Below are 14,105 nucleotides of genomic sequence, written 5' to 3'. Positions count from 1 at the left end.
GGGGTTTTTTTAATTATTTTGCATGGGCTGTCAGATGAATTATATCATTCTAGGTGCAAAGTAGTATTCTAATTAATGAGACCATAGAAAAATGTCACTGCATCCTTTTAGAAAACTTGCTGTTTTCTTCAGTCACAGAGGCCAACATTTATGTCACAAGGAAGAGAATAAGCGCAGTATAAAATCCCCATGAAGCTGAAAATTTCCCCCCAAGCAAACAAAAAGAGTAGGAACTAAAGGGCTCTATAATCTAATGGTAAAATGCATAACAAGCACCAACTGCTGGTAAGGGAACAAATACTGAATTAAAATAACACATGTGAACTGCAACAGCAGACCGAATTTGATGGAGGGGATTATTTCATCCTGAGTTTCTCTTCCTGTACAGTCAGTATCAACAGCACAGGGTACTTTGAATTTTCTGAGGCAGCTGAGCAGAAGAATGAACACATAAATGTTAAACTGCTCTTTAAATTAAACATTTTTTCCTGCCTTCTTACATAATAAAAATTATCAATAAATGAATAGGATTTCATGCTGGAAAGACCTGTCAGCTCTTCATATGTGACCAGCTATATAAGGCCAGCCCATATATTCACTCCCCATCCCATTGTGCTGTGTCCAGTGACTTGCATTTAAAAAGAAAAAAAACCAAACTATTCCGGAACATCTGCAGCAAATTTTGATTAGACAACATCAGAAGTCTGAAAATGTGTCCCTTTCCTCAGTCATTTGTCCCAGTGGTTAATCACCATCACAAGTAAAAATGTTTGTCTTTTTTATAATTGGAATTTATTGGCTTACCAACAATCGGTGCTTGCTATGCACTTTACCATTAGGACACAGAGCCCTGTAGTTTGTACTGATTTTGTTTGCCTGGAGGAAATGAAGCATTTTTTGATAAAGCTCTATCTCTTTTTGACAAACCAGAGAGACTAAGCTGGCCTGATGCTATGAGGCATTTTTTCAGCCCTCATTATTGAGTTTTATCCCTATCTCTTTTCAATATTTTAGCTTTTTTTTTTTTGTAAAATGCTGATAATAGAACTGAACAAAGAATAGCAAAGTTAATACTAATAATCCTTATATTGAGGTACAGTTCCCCCTCTCAAGGATGACATTAGCTTTTCATATTTTGCGTTGTTTTGGTTTGTTCAGTTGGGGTTTTTTTTAATGCAGTTCCTCTGTAACTATACAGTATATTTAGGACTTATTTCAGTGATACAATTCTTCTCCTGCGTAAGTTGCACATGTGCCTTATCCCTGTATGTATGGTTGATTTGACTGCATTTTCTTAGACTGGGCCTAGCTTACCAAGAGATCTGAATCTTCCCTTTTCTCTTCATTAATTGCCATTTCACAAATCTGCACAGCTTGTCAGCAATTATGCTTTGTATACCGTTGATGAAGACAATGAAGCATGACAGCCTTTGTTGAGCTCTGGGCAATGCAGTAGATATAATCTCATTTGATGGTCACTCTTTACTTGCTGAGGTCAGTGTGCTGAGTTTTAATTTGGGCAATACCTGTTTTTCTGACATTGCATAGTGCTTTTTTAATCAAAGTATCCTGTAATACCAATTCAGTGCCTTACAGAAATTGAAGATATTCCATTCGCACTGTTATCTGTAGCTACCAACTTTGCACTTTCATCAGGGAATAAAACCAGGTTTGTTTGAGAAGACCTATTTTCTGTAGAGTCGCACTGATTGGTTTTAATCTAATTACAATTTTTTGTCAGCAGAATCCTGAATCATCATCTTATTATTTTTCTGGAGATTGCTGTCTTGGGAGCCAGAGGTCTCTGGGACAGCTCATTTGTCTTTTGCATGTGGATTTTTGGCACAACTCAGCACTGTCCATTTTTGGCTGTTCCATAATGTATTGAAATCAATATTCATTGCCTCACTCAACTTCATAACATCAGTTTTCCACATTACTGTCCTCATGCTGCAGACTCAGACTGTTACTACGTCCTTACCCTATCCAGGATGCCAACATTGGAGGACACCATTGGAGGCATGGTTAGGAGCATGTGTTTAACAGAATACTGGCCATCTCTTTCAGAGGTCAGTGATAAACCCAGAAGGAACTCCTGGAAAATCTTCCTGTCATTTTTGCAATTTCACTTTCAGCTTGGCACTGCATGGGAAGGAGGAGGAATTCTGGGCTCTAGGTGACTGGCACTGGCACTGTGCCACTTAGTATGCACAGATTTGAGCTGTCAGATGTTGGAGTCCTGGTCAAACTTGACAGTGGACAAAGAATGTTTTGAGTCGGGCAGGTATCCATGTGAAAGAGGAAGGCTAAGCCTACTTACAAGGGAATGCAGTGACACCAGACCACAACTGTAGTGCCTTGAGGGGGAAGGCACCAAGAAAGGACTAATGAAAAGGCAGGTGGCTTAGCTGAAGGAGTTACCACATGGTGTGCTGTGGCTAAGTGATACCCAGGCCGCCGGGGCTGCTGCCTGGCTCATTCCTCCTTCTCAAAATCTTGAACACTTTTGTCCCAGCAGAGCAACTGTCCCAGCTCAGCATTTTGCTTCATACAGCTGTAGAGTTTTTATTCTCATCCTGAATGCAAATTTATCCTTCCAGTGAGTTATGGCCTGGCAAATAAGGGCATCCTCCGAGAGACTGCTGTTGGCCCACTGCTGTAACCCATTCTGACCGGTTCAGTGGAAGTAGATTTTAACTTTCTAGTCTCTCAAATAATCCTACCAGTTTTAGCAATGCTGGCAATATACCATTCCTTTACAGCACTGTCAATATTCAGTTTCACATATTTGCTGCTCAGGCAAGACACTGAGATTTACGCGTGTGGAGCTTGCAGCCAGAGAAATACATTCTCGCTAGGAGGATCACCATCTTTCAGTACTCAGCACGATGATCTACATGCCAAATTTCCATTTGCTAGAGCCTCTCCCCAGCCCTATGTGGGTAAGAAAGGCTTATATAAATAAGCATGAAAGGTTCTCTCACTTCCTGACAATTAATTACAAATTTATCTTTTATATTCCACTCCACATAGGAGGACACATTCAATGTTCAATGGAGCCTGGCCAGACATTTTAAGAAAGTATTTATGAACCCTTATTCGGATTTCAAATAGCTGTCACTTCAGCAATATTCATGCCTGGTTCTTATTGCAATTTGCCAGGATGAGTCTTGTTTGAATAAATGTTTGGGGAATTACTAGCTTATACAAATCCATCTGTATCCACAGATGAATAAGGATGAAAGTTGCTGGTCAAACAACTGCAAATTGTGACTGCATTTAAAGAAATGGAAGTAAAATTCACTGGGGAATTTGTATGGGAACAAGTGAACTAGATTCAGCTGCCTTCTAGTTGGAAGGAAAAAACTCTGTATATGAATATCCTCTAATATCTATGCAAATCCAACATACACAGTTTGCCTTCACACAGTTTTACACTACTTTCAATTAACAATGAGATCCTTCCAGCTGTGGGATTCACAAGCCCTGTGGATTTTTAGTGCTTCCTGAGGAATGCCAGCTCCACCAGCCTGAAAAGATAACATCAGATGGCCATGCTGAGCCCCATTCAAGATCCATTGGACTCAACAGAGGAGGTTAGGACCACCTAACTTTAATGAGCACTGGATCAAGACCCTTACAGCTACACTTGCTCTATGCACCAGCGCGGGAAGTAACCTTCCCTGCTTTGTCTACCAGAACTGCCAACTGCCTATCCTTACAATATTTCTATCAAATTTCAAAGGGAATTATCAATCATTGCTGGTTGTTAATATAATTCAAACATACTTCAAGAAATTCATTTGCTTAAAAACATTCAAGACAGAATGCAAATGGAAATTGTTTGAACAGAGGACCATGGTATAACACAATATGACTTTTCAGAAAAATGAAATATCTGTCACACTGGTTTTTGATAACACAAGCCATCTAGGTAGTGGCACGTCCCAAGAGGAAAGGACAGCTTGTGATGCACAGTACTTTTCATTAAAAAGCACCACACGTGTCACAAAACGCTATTAACACAATCCAGCTCTGTATGTAGTACTGCCAGGCTGTAGATTAGATAATGGAAAATGAAGGCAAATCTTACATACTGTGCATTGATTTATTTTATTTCTTTTTCATGTGTGTTACTCATCTGCTTATTGAACTCACAAAAGAAGAAGCAACTCTCGATTGAGTCTTGAGCAGTATACAAGACCTTATTAAGACCTAACTATCCAACAAAGTCTGTAATGGTGACTGTACTTTAGTCACATTTGGACAGAAAAAGCTGCATGTGAAATTAAAAAAAAAAAAAAGTAACTGTAATATTTAATTTAAAACAAAATAAATTATATACAAATGAGAAAGCCAATTTCAAGAAAATCAAAAGAAGCAGCTAAAAGAGTGAAATACCAGCAAATTACATGGAGATTACTCAGAAATATATGAGAGGCTGAAAGCCAGAGCTCTAAAAGGATCAAAAAAAAGCCAGCATGATAAAGCAGAAAAGTAAATTTCCTAAAGCTATTAAAATAAAACAAACCAAAATAAAATAAATATAAAACAAATACTTTTAAAAGTCTAAGTTGGGTCCTAATGAGGGAAAGAGAACAGAGTATACCTTGGCAAATGAAATACAAAACCACAGTAAAACAAGATGAAACAATTTTGAGACATAAAGGCACAGAATCTAATAACCCACCATTCTTCAAATATTCCAGAAGTGGGAAACTTGCCTGATATACAGTGATAACCAGTTACATAAAAAGAGCACTGAGGGAAGATAAAACCATACCAGAAAAGTTACATTAATTCTCTGAGTCTGCACTGCCTGTGAAGGCAGATAGGATGGTTCTCATACAAAGGTCATTCTTTATGTAGGGTAAGTCTGAATTGTTGTCTCGGAGGGTCAACAGAATCTGTCTTAGAACAAATCAGCAAGATCGACATTAACAAATTGCCAATACCAGCTAATTTTCTGCTGTGGTATGTTACTACCAGTTAAACTGGCCTTAGTATCAAAACAGATGGAAGTGGTAATGTGGAAAAAGTAATTTTGTATTTTCACGCATCATTTTTCATTTTTAACAGAATTTATAGAGAGTACGGAGGCATAGAGGGTAATCCAACAAAAGACATGGTATTTCTACACACCTAAGATATTTCTGCACGATGCTAATTGGTAGGAACCATAACAAAACCAGTATTAACGCACAAGTAAATAAATATGCCATATTAGAGAAGAACCAACATAGCTTTTGCAGGAGTTTATTAGACTTCTTTGTTAGAGCAGATAACCATATGAGTGATACAATCACTATAGAGTACTTGGAATTTAAGAAAGCTTTTGATAAGGTCCCTTATTAAAGGCTCTGACAGAAACAGAGGTAATATGGCATAAGACAGAAGGTCCTGGATTAATAATCAGCTAACAGATAGGAGCCAAAGTGCAGGAAATAAATTTTAAGTTAATAAATGAATAGTAACACACATGAGGAAAATTCCGTGTATAATGGCCTCTGAAGTAGGTTTTACCATTTAAGGAAAGGGCTTTGCGGAAATTTTCAAGTATTTTCTGACAACATCCATTCAGTGCATGGTGGTTCCTAAAAAGGTAATGGACTACCGGAAGTTTATTAGGAAAGATCTGAGAACAATACTGAAATTGTTACTTCACGAGTGAGTTTAACCGTGGGGTACCTCCACCCTGAATACTGAATATAGCTCTGTTTCCCCACATTTCATATTGGAACTAGAAGTACAGAATAATGATCCGGATTAACAAATGATGAGAAGTTTTGTATGAATGTACAAATGTAATGCAGTCATAAAGGAATAATTTTAAGTACATAACAGGAAACACTTGTTCACACAACATACAATTAAGTTATAGAATTCATTGTTATGGTACTATGGACTGAAATACATATAGGTACAAAAAGAGATTAGAAAAATTAATAAAGGAAAGGTATATTGGCTGGTAGCCCTGGTATTTGGGAAGTCACTACACACTGGAGCTGTGAAGGTATGCTCCATACATACCCTGCTCTTGCCTCTTTTAATATTCAGCCCACTGTCAAAAGACCAGTACAGCAGTTTTAATATTTCTTTAATTTTGATTTCCTTTCCTCAGCCAAAGACAATTTATTTTTCACATAAAACAATTACTATGAAGAACCATTATATGTACACCATTCTTAGACACATTTCTTACACATCATTTGTCTTTGGCATGAGGTATTCTAACTGGGACAGGGTTTTTAAAAAATGGCCTTCATCCTGGAAGTGTTTCTTCACTGATAAAGACCTAAGATTGCCATAAACTCAGTTGACTTCAGTGACTTTATGCCACTCTAGGGTCCACGAACAGCTTTGGACTAGACAGGAGCCGGGGCCGCAGCCCAACAGGCAGCAATGGCTACAGCTGCTTCAAAGATCACAAGACTCCTGCCACCTTTCTCAACAGCCAACTTTGTGATGCACTGATAGGCAAGCCAGATCTAGAAATTGTTCTTTAAGCTTTACGTTAACAGTAAGAATAATAATAGCAATATTAGTGTTTGGGAAAAGATCCAGTCTGAACCATCAGCCAGCAAAACCGAGCTGGTTTTCCACTGGATGGCATTCGTTTGCTGCACACCTCTCCCCTGCCACCTCTGGCGATATCACTCAATATCCCATAGATACCCAAAGATGAAGGGATGGTTCCTTTAGGTCAAATATTATTGTAGTTCATGTTCAGTCAGCTTCGGGCCCTATCATTCAGACTGCCAGCACAGGTGTTAATTAGAGCCATCTGTGGTGGTGGCTTATGCTGCGAACATCTGCCATCCAGAAAATAGACTGACACCACCGCTTTGTTTCACGTGGGTCAGTAAGCACCAGTTAGTTATGACTTTGATCAGTATTTTTCTGGGTTGCCTGGGGCAGATGCGATGCTTCTGGTCTCCCACCACAGTTACCAGCTCACTGATGCATCAGACGCCTGAAGAATCTTTCTCAATGGGTGACAATACTTCTAGTTTTAGGATTTCACTTCACATAGCTTGTGGTTTTCTGTCTGAGAAACCTAAGCACAAGCACCTTCATATTACGAACCATATGTTCAAAGGAATATTTTAGAGGCATTTTCACCTAGCTTTTTGAGAAAGTCAAGATTATTTAACTTTTTTAAAACAGTCTTCAATGAGACAAGAATCCTGCAGGAGTTTACAAGGATCGTAGGACATGGAAATCTGAAAGCAAGGGCATAATGCAGAAAAAAATGAAAAAAAAATAGAAGTAAAGCACAAATGAACCCATGGTGCTGACTGATAAATATGAACACTAGCAATATTGCTGAGAAGGCAGGCACAGAAGATGAGGCTTTTGAGTTGATTTAACTCATGTAGCTGCCAGTTGTGTAGCTGAAAAGGTAGATTATTTGTGAATTTAAGAGTTCTGTAAAGCAATATATTTTCAAGAAGGAATTTCTCTTGATCTCAATGGTGTTTGTCACCCGTAATAATTTTGTCAACTTCAATCAATGTATTATTATTATTTTCCCTGCACCTTCTAATAAATACAATTAATGTGTTTAATGCAGGAAATATTCTAGTCCCTACTTGTTTTCAAATTAATTTCCGTCCTCCTTGGGACATATCTCTCTCCTTTTTTCCCTGTTGCAAAGCCTCTGAAGATGGTTAGTGAAGCCAGCTAAATGGAGAAAAAAATTGTTTGGAATATGCATTTGTGAATACACATCTCCGGCACAACTCAGAACACTTCATAAAGTTAACCTTTAAGAGCATTTTTGTAACCGTTGGTACCTATAGAAATATTTCGAAAATCTGGAATTTCAAACATTTGAATTGGAGTTGTTCTTTTCTATAGCCTGGCCGTAATTTTATCACAAAGTATCAATCATTGAGTGACACCATGGAATTAATAATATAACATTGTTAGCAACAGCCATAGGAACACCTTGCGAGAAATTAAACATGACTGTATGAAAATTATTCCTTTGAGATGGATACTGCCCCACTTGTCTTTAAACAGAAGTATTATTTTCTAGCACCTCTAAAGCTACTTTAGTGAGTTCTAGTGAACTTATCTCCTGTGAAATTTGCAATAAAGTGCAAAATTTAGTCCCTGCCATCCTCATTACAACTTATATAACTGTGCCTATGAGTTTCCTGTATGTTACTACAATGGAGAGTGTGCGGCAGTCAGGTTACAAAAAAGCATCATGAAGATAATCTACCTACCATCTCCTTTGATCTGACAGTCTTTACAGTTGTGCCATCTGCTTCATCATAGTTCATTTTAAGCCCTATACTCAAGAAAAAGAAACAGCCTGGCAATACAAATCTGACAAAATTGATCAAGACCAGAAACATCTCAGTGCTGTCAGTAAAATTAATCTGTAAACAATCAAATTTTGGTGGAATTAACTTAACCATTCTATTTCCAAAGTTGTTTCTACGAAGTCTGCATGTTAATCTGTTGGAATGGAAATTTTTTGTGTAATGGAGTATTTGCACAATAAAGTGTAAGAATGGTCCATAAATCGCAAATGGCACTCAAACAGATCTCTTCTGTACATTCAGATTTTGTTTTCACGGAATCAAAAGTTTCACATACATTTTATAAGGCTAACACATATGCAACGATTTAAATGAAAAGCCAGGCACAGTCATTCAGTATTTCTCTTTGCTTATTCAGAAGTGATAAATTTGAAAGATGAGATGATAAAAAGGCTTCTTGCACTATCAGCTCTCCTGCTTCATGTATAAGAGGAACAGATAAAAGTGAGGGATTTGGTGGAGCCTCCAGACTGATCATTAGCCAGGGTGCAGGCATCTTGTGGGTTTTGGAAGCTGGAGTAACCTACAGCAAATCTCACAAGCGCTGCGCATTTTCTGAAGAGAACCCTATTAATTTCTGTGCCTTTGACACCAAAACAGCACAAAAGTGGTGCCTGCCATCTGCGCTCAGCATTTCTTGCCTCATCCCAGAGGCAGCCCAGGTGCTCTTCTCCAAGCAGGGAAGAAAGTGTCCCCGGTAATTCTTCACAGTTTTACCAATTAAATTGAGATTAATACCTGACTCTGAGGTTGTCTTACTGAAGAGCAGAACTATCTTGCTTGGAAAGTAACCCTTAGCAAGTGTAGTTCCTTCTGCCCTTAGCACACTCAGGATTGTGCCCAACTTAACACATGTGCTTTTGATGCTTTTCATTTCCATAGAAAGCCTTGGCTCGGAGTTAGATATCCCCTTAGGTGCATTTCCAGATAAGAATGACTTCCAAGCCAAAGAGCTGAGATGTATGCACGCCAAGAACTCCAACACTGAATTACCTTTGAAGAATCCTTAAAAAAACAATAGCCTTGAAATTGTACAGTCCCAAAGCCTTCTGCTGGCAGATGCACAGATTTCTCACATTGTTTAATGACTGCTGCCCACTCTGGGAAAAAAAATGCACTCTCACGATGTGCAACTACGCTCAACTGAGACACGTAATAAACTAACCACACATAGTAACTTGCCTTTCTTTGTTCTTGAATGTGGAGCTCTAGATCTCAATTTTAATCTAAAAGGAGCAATGTGTTCTGTGGGCCCTTGAAAACAGATTTTATTCACTAACTGAGAAGTTCCTTCCCAAGTGCAATGTTTATACATCTTAATAAACAACCATGTCAAAAAAAAAAACCACCCCAAAACAAGTATGGCATACCTCCATGCAGCTTCATATACTCGTGTGTGGAGACAGTATATAGTCAAATGTTGTCACCACTGATTAACACTAATTATCGTATTAACACATGCAGAATAAACTTTCACATCAAATGCAAAGTGAGGTATTGGGGACTACTTAAAGACATCATGCTACAGGTTATTATTGTCATTCTCATGGCATGTGTAAGCTTCATGTTAAGAAACATGGGCACTAAATCATGCAGTATTTATTTCCAATTTTCATTAAAAGTATAATTGTGTGACTGGTATTGTTTAGGGCATTCAAATAACTCCAGATGATAGAGTACAGGCTAAACAGAGGAGCTGGGTGGTTTGGGCTGTCTGAGAAAGGGCTCATCACCTGTGGGCTCTTTCTGTGACCCTGCGCTGGGCTACTGCAGGGTAGGAGCAGGGCTGTCTGACACAGGTGCCGTTCAACTCCGTGGTCTCATTGCATCCCCTTGTGGTTGGGTGGCTACAAGAGCTGAGGATTGTCCATCCCCACGGGAACCAGGGGTTGGGGCAGAAACTAAACAGCTTTTCTGCTCCCAAAGAGGTGACCAGACTGGATCCGGACTACTCCGGAAGTGAAACAATGAACTTCTTCACACTATCAACTTGTGCATTTCCTAGAAACATGCCCATTTCTCACAGTCCCTGCTGAAGTGATTCCCCAGCCCATGATATCCTAGAATTCCTCCCAGCACATTTTGCAGCCCACCATAAAGACAGCATAGAGGCCTATGAGTAACTGTGGAGGAGGAATGTTTCTAACTACACTTTATGCCTGTATTTCCAAACACAGCGTGGATGGAGCAGCTCCTGTTCATGCAGACTATTATTCAGAGTGGCTTTGTGTTGTCTGCGAAGAATGATGCCACCTTTAACATACTAGCAAGCAGATCTTTCACACTGAACGCATGGGATTTGAAAAAAAAGAAAATGTAACAATTTACACCAGTCTTCATGAGTACTAATTTCACTTTAAATAGAAAAAAAAAATCACGTCTTTGGAACCCACCCAACAGCAATTGGGATGGGGTTAATAACTTGTCTTTCTGGAAAGAAACACAGAAGTTGAAGCTTGCTACATATTTCCAGTGGAATTTGTAGCTTGAGTTTAACAATAAAGGTGTGGCAGATACAGATTAATAATCATTTTTAAAAAGCAAATACAAATCTCGAGCTGCATCATCTGCAAAATCCTTGTGATGTTTCCTAATAAGAGACTGTTGCCTGGTGATGTAGAACTGATCCACTGTTTTCGAAAGTATCACTTCAAAGTCTATAAAAATACCTTGCAACAAGCATTTTTCATCTGTCAGTAACATGCTCATAAAAACAGATATTTAACTTAAAAATTCTCACAAGCAATGAATGCAATTACGACTTATACTGATCTTTTAAAAACGAATGAACACATAACCTTCATATCTATCGTCTTTTCCAGAAGAGAGAGATCTCACTGATGTTAAGGAGAGTGAGAGAGGGAGGGAGTAGGTTCCCTCAAGGAACCTTTTCAGGTACTGGGAGTCAGCATAGCTCCCCAGAAGTGCATTGAAGGGAGAGATGCCGATCTACATCAACAAAGAAATTAAGCCTTTCCTGTTTATTTTTCACCCTGGCCTGCCACAGGATCTAATCGTATCTGTCAGCGACAGAGAGCCTTAATAGCTCATGTCCAACTCCTGCTAGCAGTTCGTTTGCTCATCTGAACAGGGCACAAATGAACTGCAAATGTCAGGTCATTGCTTCCTGCTCGTACTTCTCACCCCTCCCCCAAATTGCAGCACTGTCATGTTTTAGGTGTCCAGTTTAATCCAGTTTGACCTTTGACTGTTGCATATGCAACTCTTCCCGGGGAGTCTTTTATTTATTCATCATAACACGTGTTCTTACTCTTTTCACTTAGTCATCTCTGGGAGAGTAAAAGGTGTGGAGTCAGCTCAGCAACCAGAGGGAACCATAAATCAAATCCATACAAGAGGTGTAGTCAGAGAAATTGAATACCTGCAAAACTACAGCAAGAATGTGGTCGAGTTTGCAATTTTATACTTAAAAATCCCGTTTCGAGGAGCATAACTGGACTATAGGAATATCGCAATAATGTATCACAGGAGTTTGCTTTCTATCAAACGCAATTACTTCTCTAATTGATGTTGGTACACCTACCCTGGCTATAGACCAGCGTCTCCTTCGTAAAAATACCCTAACTTTTGATATTTCGGTATTGAAAATTAATAAAACCTGTTGACTGTGAAAGGATTGTACAGAGCCGTTTTTTTTTTTTTTTTTTTACTACTGCTCGAGCTGCGCGAAAGCATGCGTGCCCTGCCAGAAACGCCAAACTTTCCCGCGACGGCAGCTGCCGCGGATGGGAGAGAGCCCGCTTCACCTCCCCACGGACCCGACCGCCGGGATCATCCCCCCGCGGCGCCCCCGCCGCCAGCCCCACAGCCGGATGCTCGCACCCGGTCACTTTTTCTTCCGAAACGCAAGAACCGCTCTTTGTGCCGGGGGGAGGGGGGAGCAACTGGGGCAAGGGGAGCTCCTCCGTATCCCCACCCGTCCCCAACCACTTTTTCCCGTTCACATTACAGCTTCCGGGGGTGGGAGTGGCCGGTGCCCCCGGGGTCCCAGCACCCAGGACCGGTCGGGAGGCTCACGGGGGCGGGGGGCGGAGGGGGGGAGCACTGCCCTATACCCACCTTCCGTGTGGACGGCGGAGACGTAGGTCCAGTTGTAGCGTTTGACGATGTCGAGCATGGCCCGGGCTTGAAGCGTGTCGGAGGGGACCACCCTGAGGAAGTATTTGTACAGCGTTTTGTCGCTCAGGTCGATGCTGGTGGCGGAGTAAGCGATCTGGGGGATGTCGAAGAGCTGAAGCAGATTTTGGACTTGGATGGCAACCGAGCTGGAGCCCGGACCGATGACCCCTGCGATGGGCTTCTTCACTCGGCTCTGGGGCTGGGGCTGCGAGTCGGAAAGGCAGCGGGTGCCCCCGTCCCGGTCGTCCCTGATGGAGATGAGGGAGTCCCGTATGAACTCGATGCTCTGCTCCAAGGCCACCGAGGAGTGCCAGCAGGAATCCCGGATCTCGCTGCCCAGGGTGATGTTAGGCAGCAGGACGGGGTCGGCGTTGATCTTATCCAAAGTGTGAAACATGGCTTCGACTCTCTGGATGCCGTACTGCTCCCGGATTTCCCCGCATTTCCTCTCGGGCACTTTCTCAGCCGGCGGCTGGTGATGGACGGAGAAGAGGGCCCCGATGATGACATCCCCGTCCATCCGAGCCACCGAGCGCTGCGAGGAGGCTGAGGAGAGGAGCGCCTTCCTCCCGGCGCTCCTGGGCAGCACGTCCATCTCCAGGAGGAGAGCAGGGAAAAAGACCAGAAGCACGCCAATCATTTTGTTGCGCGATGCCATCCAGACCCAGGTGACCAATTTCAGGGGCTCCTCTTGCCGGTACATGGTTTAAGGACATGTAGGAAATGGCATCCGCTTCCCCCCGCCGGCGCCCAACTTGGTCCAAAAACCATCACAGCGAAATCTTACGGCGTGGCTCTCGGAGGTGCCAAGGCAGCCGTCATCCTCGGGACTTCTAACCTGGCGGCACAGAAATTGGGGATAAAAACAGACGAAGCTGGACAACCGATGTCAAACCGGAGCTCGATAAAGCATCCCCGCAAAGTGGGAGATGACTGCTGTCGCAAATGCTCAGGGCAATGCGCTGCCGTTCGCCTCTCGAAAGGAAGTTTCACGAGGGGATTTGTTTGCCTTGACATACGATCAGGCGTACTCACGTGTGTTAAGTCTATACGACCCTTTCCAAGCCGAGGCTGCTGTTTCCCGCATATCCAGCCGGCACCCCCCACCCCCCTCCCCCGGGAAGTTTGGAAAGTTTCAGGAGACAGTTAGCTCCGAGCCCGGCCCCAGGGCCGGAAAGTGGGGTGATAAGTGCTTCTTTTCTGCCGTCCTGACTACCCAAAGGCATCTTCCTCGGCTCAGGAATTTCTTTTCCCAGTAGGGAAAGGCGAGGGGAAGAGAGAGGGGTGCAATCTGCCCTACTAGCAACGGGAAATGTCATTTAAAGGTCAGCGAAAGGAGGAAGAAAGGAACCGCTTTACAGTTTAGATTAACTTTTCCGTGGGTAGGGGGCAAAATTCAGCCAGGGACACACATATGCAAGCGGGGGGGGGGCAGTGGGGGGAAGGAACCACATATTAGTTACTACGGCAACAGCGGGCAAAGTCCTGGTGTGCCTTACCGGCGCGCCTGCCTTGCGTGCAGGCTCCGGGCGGGGAGACGCGGCGAGCCCGGCGGCTGGGCTTGGAGCCTCCAAACGCCGCGGTGGCGAGTGGGTGGGCGGCGCGGCTGCCACCGCCACGGCCACCGCCACC

The 14,105-nt window shown here is 42.2% G+C and overlaps 1 protein-coding gene across 1 annotated transcript in view; it reads right to left on the bottom strand.

Moving 5' to 3' along the window:
- The window catches only part of GRM1 (glutamate metabotropic receptor 1), a 194,471-nt gene extending 181,295 nt beyond the window's left edge, over positions 1-13,176 (bottom strand). Inside the window, exon 1 of the mRNA XM_086744895.1 lies at positions 12,414-13,176. Coding sequence (XP_086601021.1) covers positions 12,414-13,176 — 763 coding nt within the window. The remainder of the gene's footprint in view (positions 1-12,413) is intronic.
- Positions 13,177-14,105: the final 929 nt, after the last annotated feature.

The sequence above is a fragment of the Chlamydotis macqueenii genome, chromosome 3 (assembly GCF_036417535.1).
Source record: "Chlamydotis macqueenii isolate bChlMac1 chromosome 3, bChlMac1.mat, whole genome shotgun sequence".
Classification (NCBI taxonomy): domain Eukaryota; kingdom Metazoa; phylum Chordata; class Aves; order Otidiformes; family Otididae; genus Chlamydotis; species Chlamydotis macqueenii.
The sequence above is the reverse complement of the archived record's forward strand: the minus strand, read 5'-3'. Positions and strand labels throughout refer to the sequence as shown.